Below are 16,969 nucleotides of genomic sequence, written 5' to 3'. Positions count from 1 at the left end.
CCACCTCAAATTATTTTTTAAGAAAAAGATAAAACAAATAATAAATAATTCCATGGCACATAGGGGCTCTGTCTTTCTCAGGAGCTTTAGTAGTAGGCCACTTAAACAATTTTATGGACTTTTAACTATAGCTTAGAGAGAAAGCGTTGTTCTCTCCTATTTGCAAAGTTATGTATGATGTTTAAGCACTATGAAATGCCACTCTTAATTTTTCCAGAACATCAAAACATTATAGTCCCTCTCTGACTTGGATTGTAGAGCTCCTTTGCCTCCCAGATCCTCTTCTGTATCCTCTTCTTCAGGCAAATTCATGGTTGAGGAAAAGAACAAGATTTCAGGGAGACAGCAATGGCTCCCAGTTTGATTGGAATGGCTGAGAAACTGCTGGCAGGGTGAAAAGGATGAGCTGAGCCACTGCTGCAGTCCCCAGGAGCTCCACTCCACTCAGGGTATTCATGCATTCCAGAGCCCACCTGAGAAGGCTCCCATTCCCAGCAGTGGCCCCACCATGGCCTGCAGAAAGCAATCATTAGGGAAGCAGGCACAGATGATGAAGGCCCCAAAGAAGTAAATTTTCCATGGTAATGCAACTAGTCAGTGGTAGAATCAGAACTAGAACCAGGTCTCTGGCATCCAACCACTGCTTCAGCCTAGTCTAGGCTGAACCATGATGGAAGAGTAGACCCTTGATATTCAAAGAACCATCCATGTTCCAGCAGCATCCACATTCCAGTTAGTATCTGGGTGCTAGTTAGAAATGCAGAATCTCAGGTCCCATCCCAAACCTATTGTATCAGAATCTGCAATTTAACAAGCTCCCCAGGTGGTTCACTCATTGAAATTGGAATATAGGCAGATCTTATCATGAATGATATAAAGAATCACTTCTTTTCTCTGGGCCTTCTCTCTCCACTTTTGGCCTAGTCACTTCCTATGTGCTTAGCTACCACTACAAGTAATCTCGATCTTCATGTCACCCCTCTGGCATCCCAGAGCTCTGACCTACAAGGCACAACCTGTGGAGTTGCCTGTACAAGACAGATTCCTACGTGTAGAACTTGTCCTTCCCCTCTCCCATGAAAATTCCTCTGAGCTTAGTGTTATTCTCTCAAGGTCCTACTTTCTCAGATGACAGTTTTTCAATAAATTAATCTCTATTAAAATGCTTGTTTATTTTAAGATGTTAATATATGACTGGTTCTTTTTGTGGTATGTGATATGTATTTGTAAATGAATGCTCAAAAAAAGACCGATCATGATTCTATAATAGAAGAAACAACTGGAGGCCCTGCCAAGTACAATGGTGATTCAGCCAGTCTAAAAGCTACTTATACCTGGTTCACACCCGGCCACTTCTTCACCAATGACTCAGGGTCCCTTGGGAGTCTGTAAGCTGATTGCTTCTTGCCTTCTTATACAACAGAAACCTATCATAGCTAACTGCACTTTGGAGCCCCAAATCAGGAGTAGTTACTTAAGGATATCAGTAACACTAGACTTCAGAAATTATTGGTTCAAAACAATGAATTGAACCTCAATTTTTTTCTATGATCATATTGCTATCACAAATATTTATGGAATATTACCAAATAGTAACTTGTTGCTATGTAACTCCCAAGGTACATTCTGCTATTGTGGCAATAAAACTTTGATTGGAGAAACATTTTTCAGCTCAATTTTTGTTTTATTGCCAGGATTGGATTCCATTAAGTTTCCTCATCATCAACTCCCAGGAGACAATTCACTTCCCCAACCCTTTCTGAAGCTTCCCACTGCTGTGGAGCTGGGAAGTGGTTTCATTTTTCTTAAAGTTAAACATAGGCCTCCTTGTAACTCAAATCCAATACCTCCTGGAAACAGGGATGAATTTTAAATTGGCTATTTCACTTCCTGGAAGAGTAGGAAAAGGAAGCAATGGTCATGCCATCAAAAAGGGAAATTGATCTACTTACTTTGTGTCCATATGTGGCTCAGGCATAGCCATCCATGTAAAGATGTGTATCCTGCCCAGTGATAAATCTTCCAGGTGTCTAGGGATGTCTTTCTCGTTTAAATTTTTGATGCACCCTAGCCATATTCTACTCTGTGCTTAGAGGACACTCCTCTGTGTTGAATTCCAGCAGCCTCATTCCTGGCTCTAAGAGAGGAAGGACTGAGCTCAGATAGAATGGAGAATTGGTCTCTTTGCATAGCTGTTTGGACAACTATGATAGTAGAAAACCTTCCTTAAATGGATGTATGTCCTATACCATCCCAAAAGGGAGTAAAAGTGGTTGAAAACAAAGAAGTCATTGCATATATCTTAGACAGTCCCCTTTAAAATTCCTCCTTCCTTGCCCTCTTTATAGGTGGGAGCTCAGCCTGTGCTGAGACATAGCCTTCATCTGGACTGTTTCTGTACCTATGTTCAAAATATGGGAAGAGTTTCATGAATGATGCCCAAGGCGCCTGATGGCAGCTTGAGTCCAGCCCATTGCCAATTCATTAATACAGCCCAGGGACACCTACCTTAAATTATTCTTGCCTGAACTGCCTACTGGAATGGGAGTGAAACATGAATCTCTGGGGATATATTAATAAATCAGGTCACTAAGATAGATTACATAAGCTTCCCCTTCCATTTAGTGAATGCTAACCTATAGACTTTAAAGAAATCATAACTTCCTTTTCCCCAAAAGTGCTATATCTCTTATATGTATTGCCTTAATATCTACTCCTAAATATAAAGTAATATTTGATTTCTGAAGAATATGATAGTGATCATGACAGAAAGAAATAAAAATTTCAATACTGAAATTTCAATTTCAATGAGACTACCTGGCTCCAACACTTCTTAGCTACGTAACCTAGGTCAAGTTACTTCAACTCTCTGAGCCTCAATTTCCTTATCTCTTATGTCATAGCCATTATGAGTGATAAAACATACAGAGAACAATAAATACAATGCCTAACACAAAGAAGTTGCTCTGACAATGTAAGAGAAATGAACCTTCTCTGTGCACCTTCCTATTCAATTCAGAGTTGCTCTGGCTTTGTTGTTGGATTTAGAAGTAATGAAAGGGACTGGTAGATAAACCCATTGAAAAGACATCATGGTCTCTTATAAGGGTGTCAGTTTCCCCAGGTCTGAACTCTAGAGGTCAGTGAGATGCCGACAAAGCTGAGTTAGCAGCTAGCTGACTTGTCCTGCCCTTAGTGTCCAGCTTTCTGTCCCCTAAACAAAAGCCAGCTGTCAGCCTTAGCACTTCCTGTCCATTAATGAATCATTTTCATTTTTCTTCTCTTGGTCTTAAATATAGGAATGATCCAGAGAAACTAGACGCCTTCATCATGGATAAAGCCCTTTTGGATTATGAAGTGTCAATAGATGCTGACTGCAAACTTCTAACTGTGGGGAAGCCATTTGCCATAGAAGGTATTAATCAGTCATTCTTGATTCACTTTTACTCAGGATGTGCTCAGTTTGCCAGCCTAGCAAGTCACAAATGCCAAAGTCAGAGGCAAAGAGCTATTCATCGTCCCTTGTTTTCATTTTCAATTCATAAGCACTTAGCTATTAAGTTGCTGAAGTTAGGAATTTATTTTTCACCTACTCAACAAACATTTATTTACCCAGTTGTTAGGGGGAAAAAAATCATTGTTACCCAAATGATATTGCTTCAGATATCTGGGAGTAGTGGCACAGTGTAATAAAAGGGAAGTCCATTTATTACACCAGATTAATCTAATCTGTATTTTTTAACAGCAAAGTACTGTAGTGAATCTGATGCAAAACCTAGAATGATTACATTTTACAGCTGGAAAGACCTCAAAATTGATCTAATCTAATAAGCCCAGGAACATTATATCACATTTTCTTAATCATATAATTAGACAATTATACTGGGATTAAACATCTAAATCTCATGGTTCTTAAATAAGTATTCTTCTACTAGTTGGAAAATAAGTAGAAAAAAATGTTGTTCTGTAGTTTAGTACTGTTTAGGGTCCTAAATAATACCTTATTTGGGACCTCAGGTTTGCCTTTTTCCCCACTGGCAGCAAATTTTTACTTCCAACTTGATCAACCAATCAATCAAACTTTAGGACCAAAGAAAGATTGCTTTGTCAGTAGCTTCTTTCATTTTGAATGAAGGTTGATATATGGAGCTGATAGTTTGAACCAGCAAATTTCACATCTCCCAATTCCCAGCTTTCCTTCCCTCAGAGTACATGCTGGCTCTCAAGACAGCCATGCTCACTTGTCAGAAAACATTTTGGCTTAAAACAATCCCATGGGGGTGCCCAAGTCCTATTTCCAGAAATCTGTACTTTCCTGTATGTTAACGAGGATATCAAGGCTAATCTGATTCCAATTTCCCAACCACAGTTGGTCTCTATCTCCCCTAAACACATCAGCAGATTTTTCTACTTTAGTCTTTGTTTTTGTGATAAATGAGACTGTAACAGCTGATGCTGTTTCTCTGAGCCTTCTCCTAGGAGCAATCAGTTTCCTCTCCAGGCAAAGTGACCCCCGCCTGAACCAAGGATGGAACTTAGGACAAGAGATAGTTCGTGGTAGTGGTCTTCTATTAAGACTACAGTCTGGTATAGCAAAGGCAGAAAAAGAGAAAGCTAGAAAACCAAATGACATTCAGGATATAACCCCATTTTTATGTAACAATGGAAAAATTCCCAACTTTTGTGGCATCTGGGGATGTTACATTTTATTTCTGTCCTAGATGCACTGGGTAATTGAGGTCCCTTTTGCTATTGGTAGCTACTAACAATGAATCATTTGCAGAGGGCAGAAAAATGAGGGGCTCCATATTCCACCTTTGTCTTCAGGGGGCAACCCTATCTTGTCAAAAGACAGTGGTAAGATGGCTTGTTTGCCTCTGCTAGACCCCAGTGCCAGATGCCACACAATTAACTCCCCACTGGTTTCCTGTTTACATTTCCATCTGTGCTCCTGAGACTTAGTGTCTTGCGGTTCCCATCATCTCTAGACACACCATATTGTTTTCAAAGGGGATAAGCACAAAATGGCGCACGAAAGAGCTCTCCCTGCAAGAGAGCAGAAAGACTGCAGATTTTAACGGAGAAAGTTAAATAATTGTTGGTTTATTCCCAGAACGATGGGGTACAAATCAAGAAATTTAATTCGCTACTGCCCCTGCCAACAAGTTCACAACCTAAAAACATAAGTCTGTAAATCACAAAGGGAGGATACTTGTAAGTTATACACAACAATGTGATAGAGATACTAGTAAAAGTCCTGATTGCTGCTTTTTAAAAAAACGTTAAGCTCATGGACTTTTAGGGAAATATTTCTCTCAATGAAAATTTTGAAAATACTATATGCTTTCCTCTAACAACATTTAGGTTTTTTGAATTTATTAAAATGTGAGCTTTATTAAGTTAGACTGTATAAAACAAAATCATCAAAACAGTTCATGAACAATACTTTCCCATTTAGCTTATAGGAATGTTTTATATGACTACTGGTACCCCTTCACAGGGCCTAGTACAATGCTAGGCATATGACAATTATATAAATAAATGATGTATTATCTATTAAATAACTCTTTAGGTTAGATTTGAAATAAGTACCTAATTTATTTACTAATATAGTTAATCAACAGCATTCTCATAGTTTGCACATACTTTCCCAAGGGTTTAAATGATTTCAGCAATTTAGACAGGAGAGGAAACAGAGTGCAATGATTCCTTCATGCTGAATGTACCTTCACTGTATAAAGTATTGATATTATACCTACTCAGTTTGACAACTGAATGTTTGTGTCCTCCCAAAAATCATATGTTGAAATCTACTCCCTAATGTGATGGAATTAGGAGGTGGGACCTTTTGGGAGGTAATTAGGTCACGAACGCTTTGCTCTTATAAAATGGAATTAATGCCCTTATAAAATAGGTCCAAGGAGCTCATTCATTCTTTCCAGCACATGAGGACACAGCAAAAAGGTGCCATCTATGAACCATAAATCAGGCCTTGGCCTTCACCAGACATCATATCTTCCAGCACCTTGATCTTGGACCTCCCAGCTTCCAGAATTATAAAAAATAAATTTCTGTTGTTCATAAGACACCCAGCCTATGGTATTATGTTACAGAAACCTGAACATACTCAGATAACTGCTATATACCCCTTCTAATTTCACCATTCTGCATTTATTAGACTTAAAAAGTAAAAGAAAGGCAAATAAGAGAGTGGCTCCACACTGAGTTTGAAACTCTTTCTTGAGTATTCATTGATGCTAAAGAGTATGTGGTAGAACAAACCAAAACTATTAGGAATTCAAAAGCATGTGGAAAATTTTTGGTCAAATTAAATACCATATACCAAGGCACAAATACATAATGCTGGGGGGGGTGGGGGAAGAAAGTGTTGAGATGAATGAATACATGTCCCAAATTTATGCATCGGAGTTAGCTGACATAAAGGTCAAACAAGGAGAAAGAGTAATGTAAATGCACGATAATGACTTTTGACCTGTCTGCCAAAGACCTTTGCCTATTTTTAAGTTTGTTCTTTTACATGCTTTCCACTAATTATTTAACTCAGTGCTTGGAACGGTAGTTCAGGAGTCTGAGTGCTTGGGTTAGAATAGAATCACTGTCACTAACTGGCAAGTTACTTAATCTGCTCTTCAGGTTCCTCTTCTGCATAGTAGGGAGATAAATAGTACATTGATGACAGGTTGTAGGATTAAGTAAAATAATCAATGTAATACATATACCATAGGAACATGCCTGGCACACAGGAAGTGCTCAATAAACTATTATTATTCAGTGTATTGAATTAATAAATTGAGACCAATTCACTATAAAATTCTCCCAGGATAGCCTCCATAGATCTCAGCTTCTCCCACACATTTCTCTCTCCACTTTGATGTGTGGGGATCAGGGAAACACATTTTTAAAGTCTCCTTTATAGTTGGAACCATTACAATATGTTCTCAACCATTGTCTCAGAGCAGCTAAATATGGTACTCCAAGGACAGACTGCAAAACTGAATAAATCTTTCCTCCTAAAGCCTTTTTAACCCTATCTGAGATCTTATTTTCAAAACATCTATTTTCCAACCACAGTTGAGGAAGATTCTTTCAGTCTATGAATTTCTAACTATACATTTGCTAGCCCCAATATATTTCCACCACTTTTAGTTGAGTAAAGCTGATCTATCCATGGGGAAGAGATCAGGATTCTATTCTGAAAATTGTTCTCTTGGGCTATTAAGTTGTATCCAATTTCCAGGGTGCCTGATGCCTTCATCTTTAGGGTTGAAAGATTTCATTTTGCTTCATCCATCAATCACAAAATAGTCAACCCTGTCTTTATTACAAAGCCACGTCGTTTCTAATGATAATGAAAGCAACTCAGGCTGCTAAGTTGAGTCAGCAATTTAAAAATAAGAATTCTTTGACCAATGAACATGAGCAAATCTGAAAAGCAACTGATAAAGAGAAGGACAGAAATAAAACCCTCAAGGTTTTACTATTTTATGTTTCTGAATAAAATAGATTTTTATATCTTTTAACAAATAACTCTTCTCCTCACCACATAATTTTTTCCTACTTTTCCCCTCATTCTGTATGTGCAGATTGTTTTAATGAGTTGGTAGTAGTTATTATTAATGCTATAAATCATTAAAATATCAATATTTGATATATGTATTAAAATATAAAATTTAAAAGGGTAGTAATCTATTTTTAGCAGTCGATTACAAATTAACCTAGACATGATGGAGTGGATTGATTTAATATTTATTATTTCCTATGTAGTAATTTTTTATAAATCTCTCTACAGCTTCAACATAGCTTTTTGTCTTAAGGGAATTTTAATACATTTGCTGTAGTACCAAAATTCTATTCTTAGAATAAGTCGACTTATCATAAGTATGAATTTCAAAATTTAAAAAACTTTCTTTTCATTTAGTTTTGCCTTATCTACCAAAAATACCACTATCAAAAATCAACCGCAGATGCCTTCACTGATCCTCTCATCTGGTAGCAATTTCTCAGTCCTCTGAACTTCCACAGAGTTTTATCTGTTCTCCTCATTGTGTCCTAGTCATTGTATTTTTCCTTTGTTGAATTTATGCCTCACTCATCTTTTTTTCCAAGAAAAATCATGTAACTTCCTCCCATGTTATATAGTCTGTGTATACCTCATCTCCCCCACGACACCATAAGCTTCTTACGGATGGATTCTGTGCTGTGTCTAATTTCACTTGGTAACCTCCATCGCACTTGGCAGAGTGCCTGGCACAGAATAAGCATTCAACACATGTCTGTGGAATTAATGGATAGATGACTGGGTAGCAATAAATGTTTATCAAATGAAAACAAGTCTGCCATTATTATGTTAATATGGGTTGGAATTATTAGATTTAAGAGAATTTTTTAGAAGAAACAAATGATTCGTGAGGGTCCTTGTTAATGAATTTCCTCACCTATAGAATCATATACAAGTTTCACACTATATCTATACAACCTACTGAAAAGTTTATAAATAAAATATAGCTGTGAATAATACATGCTTGTTTCTGCTGAAAACAAACTACCAGTTTAGATGATTGTGGTTTTTTTAATGAATTACCTAGTTTGGGGATTACATCAATATGCCTACAGTAATGGGGCCATATTGAAGGGGAGGAAACAAGGCAAGTATTCCCTTGACTTGGACGCATGTTGTAATGAACATGGTGGAGAGAGAATTAGATTTAAAACCAAACAGACCTACTTTCAAATGCTGGCTTTGCCAACTACCAGCTGTGTGATCTTGGCAGTTTACTTATTCAATCTTTGTCTCTAAGTAATGCATACTCTGGCACAGTTTCATGTAGGGATACATGTGGAATAGTGCCTGGCACATAGTAGAGCTCAGTATGTCCTAGTTTTTATTATTAGAATCCCAGAATGATTTAACTGAACTATGTGCCACAATCTTGTTCTAGTGAATAATCTACAAAATGGGGCAAGGATGTAAAAGTTTTCTTATAGAGCAGTACTTAGTGTATCATAATCCCTCAATAAATATTAGAAGTTCTTGTCGTTGAAAACTACTGCTCTAAGGAAGAAAAACACATTAATATTCAGCAAACCTGGTTAATTATTCTGACCATCAACTCTCTCCAACCAGATAGTCCCAAATCCTCCTACATTTTGTTCTTATATGCAACAGTTCTTCTTTCTCGTGGTGCCTAACTCAACTGTAATGAAATAATCATTATGATGTGCATTGTTTAGTATCATTTATTATCTGTCTTCCCAGTAGAGTGTACACTGCATGACAGCAGAGACCATACCTGCCCTGGTCACTGCTAAATCCTGACCACTTAACACAGTGCCTAGTCAACTCAGGATATATTTGTTGGATGAATAAATGAGTGAGTGAGTGAATGTGTGAGTCAGTGACTTGGTAAATATTATTATTATACTTGTGCCCAGTACTGTGCCTGACACATAAATAAGGACTAAATAAACGTGTGTGCAATTGAATAGTCAACAGCATTTATTATAAATTTCTAAAGAAAACTGGTTACTTCCTTATAATAAGATACCCATTCTTTAAAGAATGTTATTTAAAGATAACATCAGTGGAAGAAAAAGCTGCCCATCCAAAGTCTTTTATTATCAGTCGTCTTGCCTTTCAAACCAAAACTACTAGGCACAAAACAGGCACTCAAAATAGCTCATTGAATGGAAAATTCTAATCATGCTTTTGACATTGTCATCATTTCCTTGACTCCCCATTGTTAAGGAACAAACAAAATCATCAGGAAAGAAAAAACATACGACTCATAAAAACTCAAAATTTTTCCACATTATTTATTTCTTCTCTTTTATTGGTTATACACACATCTCAAGCCTTGTTATTTTTCTAAAAAAAGATTTATGTATCTGCATTGAAAAAGGATCAAAAACCAATGTTCTTGGAATTGAGTTAGAAGATAGAATAATTATAGAAGTTATTTGTTCCCATTAAGTATCTTTGGAACCTTGACAGTCTTTTAATCTCTGTGAAAAAGGAACTAACCATATTTTTAATTTTTCTTCCTCAATCATGTTGAAGGCAAAAAATCTTTTTTTCACTATGCTATCCGACAGCTAAAAACAAAATGTAGTTAATTAGCCTCTTTCACGTGGCTCATCAAAGAGATTAACAGTGTAGTAACATTTTGGAAAGCAAGTAGAGCCACACAGTGTGAGGACACAGAAAGTCTAAGCTGTGTATTAAAATTCTGACAACAGGCTGGGCGCGGTGGCTCACACTGTAATCTTCGCACTCTGGGAGGCCCAGGCAAATGGATTGCTTGAGCTCAGGAGTTTGAGACCAGCCTGAGCAAGAGCAAGACCCCATTTCTACAAAAAAAAATAGAAAAATAAGCAGGGTGTGGTGGTGCATGTCTATAGTCCCCACTACTTGGGAGGCTGAGGCAGGAGGATCACTTGAGCCCTGGAGTTTGAGGCTGCAGTGAGCTATCATGACACCACTGCACTCTAGCCAGGGCACAGAGCAAGATTCTGTCTCAAAAAAACAAAAAAGAAAAAAGAAAAAAACTCTGACAACAAATTAATTTCATCTTTGTGCTCTTCCCCTATTCCTTCCCCTGCCTCCCTTCCCCTGTGTAACCACTATCCTGGATCTTTCACTTATCATATCCTTGTTTTTTTCTAAATATAGTATTATCACATATATATGTATTCCTAAAAATATATTGTTTTGAATATGTTAATACTTACACAATGAACTCATGCTGCAAGTAATCCTCTGGGACTGGCCTTTTTTTACTCAATAGCATATTGCTAAGAGTCATCCATATCATTACATCTAGTTCCAGTTCCTATGTTTTTCATTATATAATACTCCAACCGTATAGATATTCCACAATTTATTTACCCATTCCCTTGCCAAAGAAAATTTGGGTTGTTGCCAATTTTTGCTTTTATGAACAATACCTCTAAGAACATTCTTGTACATGCCTCCTGCTGTGCTTGTGGAGGAGTTCTTGGGGAATGTCCTTAGAAGCAGAATTGTTGGTCTTAAAGTATGTAAATGTTCAACTATACAAAATAATACCAAACTGTTTTCCAAAGTGGTTATATCAATTTGCATTCCAATAAGCAATATATAAATGGTCTTAGTGATCCACATCTTCTCCAACAATTGGTATTACGAGACTTCTTTGGGTTTTGGGGGGGAGGTTTCTTTTGGACAATTGAAGTTAATTCTTATAAGTTCTCGTTGATGTTTTAGTTCTCATGCTGTATTGCATGTTCACATTGTCTTATTATTCAAAAATTAATCAAAAAATGTAAAAGAAGATCATGCATTAACAGTGATAAAATAATCTCATAAATCAAAGATTATGATTAATCCAGTTCTGTGTACTTAATGTCCAGAGGAGGGGCTCTGAGAGCGGTGGATAGGGAATCCTAGCCCTGGTAAAGACCTCAAAGAATGCTTCTAAGAAATGCTTTGAAGGGAAGGATAGAAGGTCTCAACATAAAATATTCCACTAGTGCACTGTACCCAACCCATTCCTCTCCTTTTCAGACTTATCTCATCTACTCAGAGATGAGCCAATCTAAGGGTAATCATATCCAAGAATATCTTTGAGTCCTTTAAAGGAAAGATGGTGAAAACTCACCATGCCCTTGTTGTCAGATCTGATGGCAATATCACCCATGTACGAAATATGGTGACAACCTCTTAGGAACAGTGTAAGAAACTCATCTGAGATTGTATTTTCTCCTAGGATACGGCATTGGTCTCCCACCCAACTCTCCACTGACCTCCAACATATCCGAGCTAATCAGTCAATACAAGTCACACGGGTTTATGGATGTGCTACATGACAAGTGGTACAAGGTGGTTCCCTGTGGCAAGAGAAGTTTTGCTGTCACTGAGGTATGGAAATGCCACTGATAACGTTGACGCTTTGTACAACTCTACCTTAAAGACTATAAGGAAATGCTGCTGATACCTGTGCCTCATAACGCCAGACCATAACATTTATTAATACTAAGACTCTCCATGATACTTGAATTACTTTTCACTTCACTTGAAAAGTACTCATTCCTACAGAAATTTGCAGTGAGTTTGTCTTTGCTTTAAATGTAATGCTATTTTGATGAGTAAATGTCTAAATTCCTACTTTTCCCCATAACCTATAGTCACAAGTGCAGAAGAAATGCTTTTCTGAATTACAGCAATAGTGTCTGACATTGACATTAACAGTGTTTGGTTTAATCATTAATTATTGGTCATGATATGTACTTCAAGATATCCTTCAAAATCTAACCAATGCTTTGCTAAATTCTCACTGGTGACTATCTAGGGATAAATCCTTTGTGGGTTTAGAAAAATAGACATACTTTAACTAGTACTTCTTAGATTACAGAATCAGATTTTTTTAAAAAACTGAAAACAACAAATTCCCTTCTTTAACAGTTGGGAAACTAGTACACAGAGGTACTAAGTGATATGCCCAAGGCACACAAATAGTCAGAATATGCTTCTTTTGATTGCAATATTCTGCCTTTACAATGTAATTAGAAATAAATCTATAAAATAAGGCAGAAATTGAATGATTAAAATAGGAGACTGAAAGGTATAATCAGAAACATAGGCTCAGATGTTTAAAAAGTGAAGCCAATTAAACTTATACAAGGTCAGCCTAACATTAAAAAAAAAAAAAAAAACCTAAAGCCAAAAATAATGGCTTCAAATAGACTCTATTTGCTAAGAACTCACAAATTTGTATTTCAACACATTCCCTTCTTCTGAGCTCCAGAACATATATCTACCTTCCTATTTGACATCTCCACTTGAATAACCTATAGGCATCTCAAATCTAACTTGTCAAAAGCTGAACTCTTGATCTTCCCTCCTAAATATGCTTTTCCTCCTATGCTTCACATCTTGGTAATGGCACCTCTGGCCATCTAGTTACTCATTCCAGAAAATGGCAGGGAGCCTTAATGCCTCCCACATTTCACCTTCTGCACCCATCAGCAAGCCATATCTTTTTCTTCTATAAAACATGCCTCAAATATGTCCATTTATTGTCATCTCCACTGTCATCACTCTAGTATAAGTCATCATCCCTCACCTGGACCACTACAAAAGTCTCCTAACTAGCCTCTCTGTTTTCACTGCTGCCTTCCTCCAATTTGTTTTTCACATGGCAGACCATTCTTCTGCTTAGAAGCCTGCAATGGCTGCCTATGTTAATTAGGACAAAATCTGAAATGCTGGCATGGCCTACAATGCCCTGTGGGACCTGCCCCAGCTACATCTCATGCCACTTTCCTCCTGGCTCATTACAGCCCCACAACAATGGGCATTTTAGATGGATATACATCAGTGGCTTTCTACCGTGGGGCCCCTGCACATGCTGTTGCCTCCTCTTCCTCAAATACTCTTCCTTCTGACATTTGTTCAGCTAAAGCCTTCACATTATAAACTTCCAGTTAAAACCTCCCTTCTTCAAAAAGATATCTGCACTCTCATGTTTAGTGCAGCACTATTCACAATAGCCAAGATTTGGAATCAAGATTTGGATGAATGGATAAAGAAATTGTGGTACATATACACAATGGAATATTATATATCCATAAACAAGAATGAAATCTGGATGGAACTGGAGAACATTATGTTAAGTGAGATAAGCCAAGTACAGAAAGACAAATCTCTCCTGTTCTCACTCATAAGTGGGAGCTAAATATTAAAAACAATTGATCTCATGGTGACAGAGAGTAGAATAATGGTTACCAGAGGCTGAGAAAGGTAGTGGGGAGAAGACGATAAAGTGGGGATGGATAATGGGTGCAAAAATATAGTTAGATAGATAGAATGAACAATATTTGATAGCACAACAAAGTGACTATAGTCAAAATAAGTTAGAGGGTATACTTTAAAATAACTGAAAGAGTGGAATTGGAATGTTTCTAAAACAAAGAAATGATAAATTCTTGAGGTGATACACACTCCAATTAGCCTGATTTGATTTATTCACATTGTATGCCTATATCAAAACATCACATGTACCCATAAGTATATACAACTATTATGTACCCATAATAATTAAGAATAAAAATTTTTTTAAATAAAATAAAATAATAAAAATAAAACCCCCCTTCTTCAAAGCCCGATAATCCTTGACCAATAGGAATCATATGTCCCTTTATAATCTCATATTATACCTCACATTATTTCATATCAGTTGTCATAATTTATAAATTTCACTATTTTTAAACACACATTTAATCAGATTATTATTTTTTAGCGTATCTCTTCTTCATTATATAGTGAGAGCCCTGGGGGAGTGGGCAGACGCTTTGTTTACAATTGTTTTCTCAATGCCTCGTGTATAGTAGGCCCTCAATAAGTAACTGTGGAATAAATGAATAAGAGAAACTGAGCAACATACCTGAGAAGAAGATGGGGAGCAGAAGGTAGAAGCATAAATCAGAAGTGACATTAGTAGTGTACTGAGATGAAGAGTGCCCCCCTCCAAACTTCATGTCTACTCAGAACTTCACAAAGTGACCTTATTTGGAAACAGGGTCTTCGAAAAGGTAGTTAACTAAGTAAAGATGAGGCCACGCTGTATTTAGGTGGGCCCTAAGTCCCATGACTGTTGTCCTTATAAGGAAGCCATGTGAAGAGAAGGGAAGAAGGCCCTGTGATTGGAGTAGGTAGCTACAAGCCAAGGAATACTAAGAATTGCCAGAAATTATCAGAAACTATGAGAGAAGCATAAAGTAGATTCTCCCTCCAAGCCTCCAGAAGGAACCAACCCTGCTAACACCTTGATTTCAGAATTTTGGCCTCCTAAACTCTTAAAGAATCAATTTCTGTTGTTCTAAGCCATCTAGTTTGTAGTAATTTGTTTTAGCATCCCTAGAAATTAATACAGACAGACAGATAGACAATGATGAATATAGATAATAGGTAGACAGATGGATAGATAAACAGATAAAACAAGAACAAATAACTCCAACTGGAAGCCAAGGCAAGCTGGTCAATGCTGTTGGCAATTAAGTGTACCTCTGATCTTCCTGGAAGTCATGACAAAAAGGATTATAAGATGAGTCGGAAAGTTTTTTATTTTTTTTTTATTTTTTTTATTTTTTGGAAAGTTTTTTAATCAAAAAAGAAGTGGAAGTGAATCTATCTTTAATTCTGAATTCTAAAATAATTCTTTTTTTTTTTTTTGAAAAATGACACCGAATCACAGAGTTGACAATATTTACAAGATGCAAAAATATTGCTTCTCTAATTCTTATATTGATGCTTCATAGAAGTTGAGAGCATGATGTTAGATGTGACTCAATGAAAGCCTTTTGAGGGGCAGTAAACATGCAGTTCATACCCTCTGTTTCTTTATGACCTACTCAACCTGTTTCTGAAAACTTAGGCCACCTGAAAAAATGGACTTGCTCATCCAAAAATATTTATTGAATACCCACTATGTGCTAGACGTTGTTCTAGATATGTTGGATATACCATTGAAAAAAGAGACAAAGATCCCTACCTTCGGGGAGTTTGCATTCTAGCAGGAGGAGACAAATGTACAGTGGACATAACACATAATAAGTAAATTATTAATAGTATGTTACAAGGTGAGAAGGAGAATAGGGGTGGTGACAGCAGTCATGGAAGGCCTCATTAAGAAGATGATCATTGATCAAAGATTTGAGGGAAGCATAGAGGAAAATGGGGACTTAGGGAACTAGCAGTTGGAAAATTGTAGATGTGGTCAGCTGGAAGCATTGGATAAGAGGGTGATATCAGGATCAAGTGGTACTTGTTAGGACAACCTTGGGCCCACATCCCAGGTCAGCTGGATTTGAAAGGGTGAGCGAAGTAGGAATGAGGAGAATGGAGGAGAGTTGTGTCCTTAATTGGAACTCCAGAGACAGAAATACAAGAGGGTGTTGGTAACATCTATACGTGTATAGAGATAGGAGGGCCACCCCTATCCTCAGAGAATATTATGAATACACGTAGAGTTATTCTTTCTCAGTGGTAGCAGTCTGTACTATGGCATATCCTGGTCTGTGCAGTAACACACTGTTCTATAAGGTTGCTCACCTGTGTGCATTTAAGCAGCCATGCATACCATGGTGCACTGACATATTTGTCTTGTCCAACCTAAGACAGAATTTCAGGATCATCAGAACCTAAAGATAGAACATAATTAAATGGAAACACGCTTCAACTCATTGGCTGAGCTTGGTCTCATGCGCAGAGGCCCTTTGCCTGCTGCATTTCCCACGGCTCAATATGCTGAGTCTCCACCTGCTTTTTTTTTTTTTTTTTTAACTTTCTCCCAGAAAAGGTCAGAAAAAGAAAGCAGACTGTTAGTGCTTTGCTTGCCATTCCTTTTGCCTCAAATTCCATACACTGGTGGGCTGTGTTAGTGTATGTGGAGAAACCAGGATTGGCTTTGAAATCAGACAAGCCATCTCGGAAGCCTCCCTCTACCACCAGCTTACCTTTGACGAGTCATTTAATCCAGCTCAGCCTCGGTTTCTTCATCTCTTCAGTGGCTCCTGTGAGGAGTAAGTAAATCGGCAGTTCAATAAACATGGCCCTCGTCCTCCCCCTCTGCCCAGGACAGGGGTGCGGGGCACGGAGCAACAGACGCAGGCAGGCTCTGGATGGCTCCTCTCCCACAGGTGTTCTTGGCCCTTAAGGAAGACATTCTTTGGGTTATTTCTGACCTTACTTTCCATTTTGCCAGTTACAGTCTCAGTCTATGTCTATCACCACAGAAGAATTAAACACCTTCTTTCACTCTGAAAAAATATTCTAGTCTGGATAATGAATTATATGATTGCTGAGTAATAAAACATGAAAGATGCTTTTTTCCCCCACGTTTCTGGCAGTTGGACATTAATACTTGGCCCTGCGTGAGAACCTTGACCTATTCACCTCCCATCTCTTTGCAAC

At 37.6% G+C, this 16,969-nt stretch overlaps 1 protein-coding gene across 1 annotated transcript in view; it reads left to right on the top strand.

Annotated features, from left to right (window-relative positions):
- The window catches only part of GRIN3A (glutamate ionotropic receptor NMDA type subunit 3A), a 153,678-nt gene that overhangs the window by 103,653 nt on the left and 33,056 nt on the right, over positions 1 to 16,969 (top strand). Inside the window, exons 5-6 of the mRNA XM_069476643.1 lie at positions 3,300 to 3,415; positions 11,766 to 11,917. Coding sequence (XP_069332744.1) covers positions 3,300 to 3,415; positions 11,766 to 11,917 — 268 coding nt within the window. The remainder of the gene's footprint in view (positions 1 to 3,299; positions 3,416 to 11,765; positions 11,918 to 16,969) is intronic.

The sequence above is a fragment of the Eulemur rufifrons genome, chromosome 7, assembly GCF_041146395.1.
Source record: "Eulemur rufifrons isolate Redbay chromosome 7, OSU_ERuf_1, whole genome shotgun sequence".
Taxonomy (NCBI): Eukaryota; Metazoa; Chordata; class Mammalia; order Primates; family Lemuridae; genus Eulemur; species Eulemur rufifrons.
Note: the sequence above shows the minus strand (reverse complement) of the source record. Positions and strands in the feature narration are given on the sequence as shown.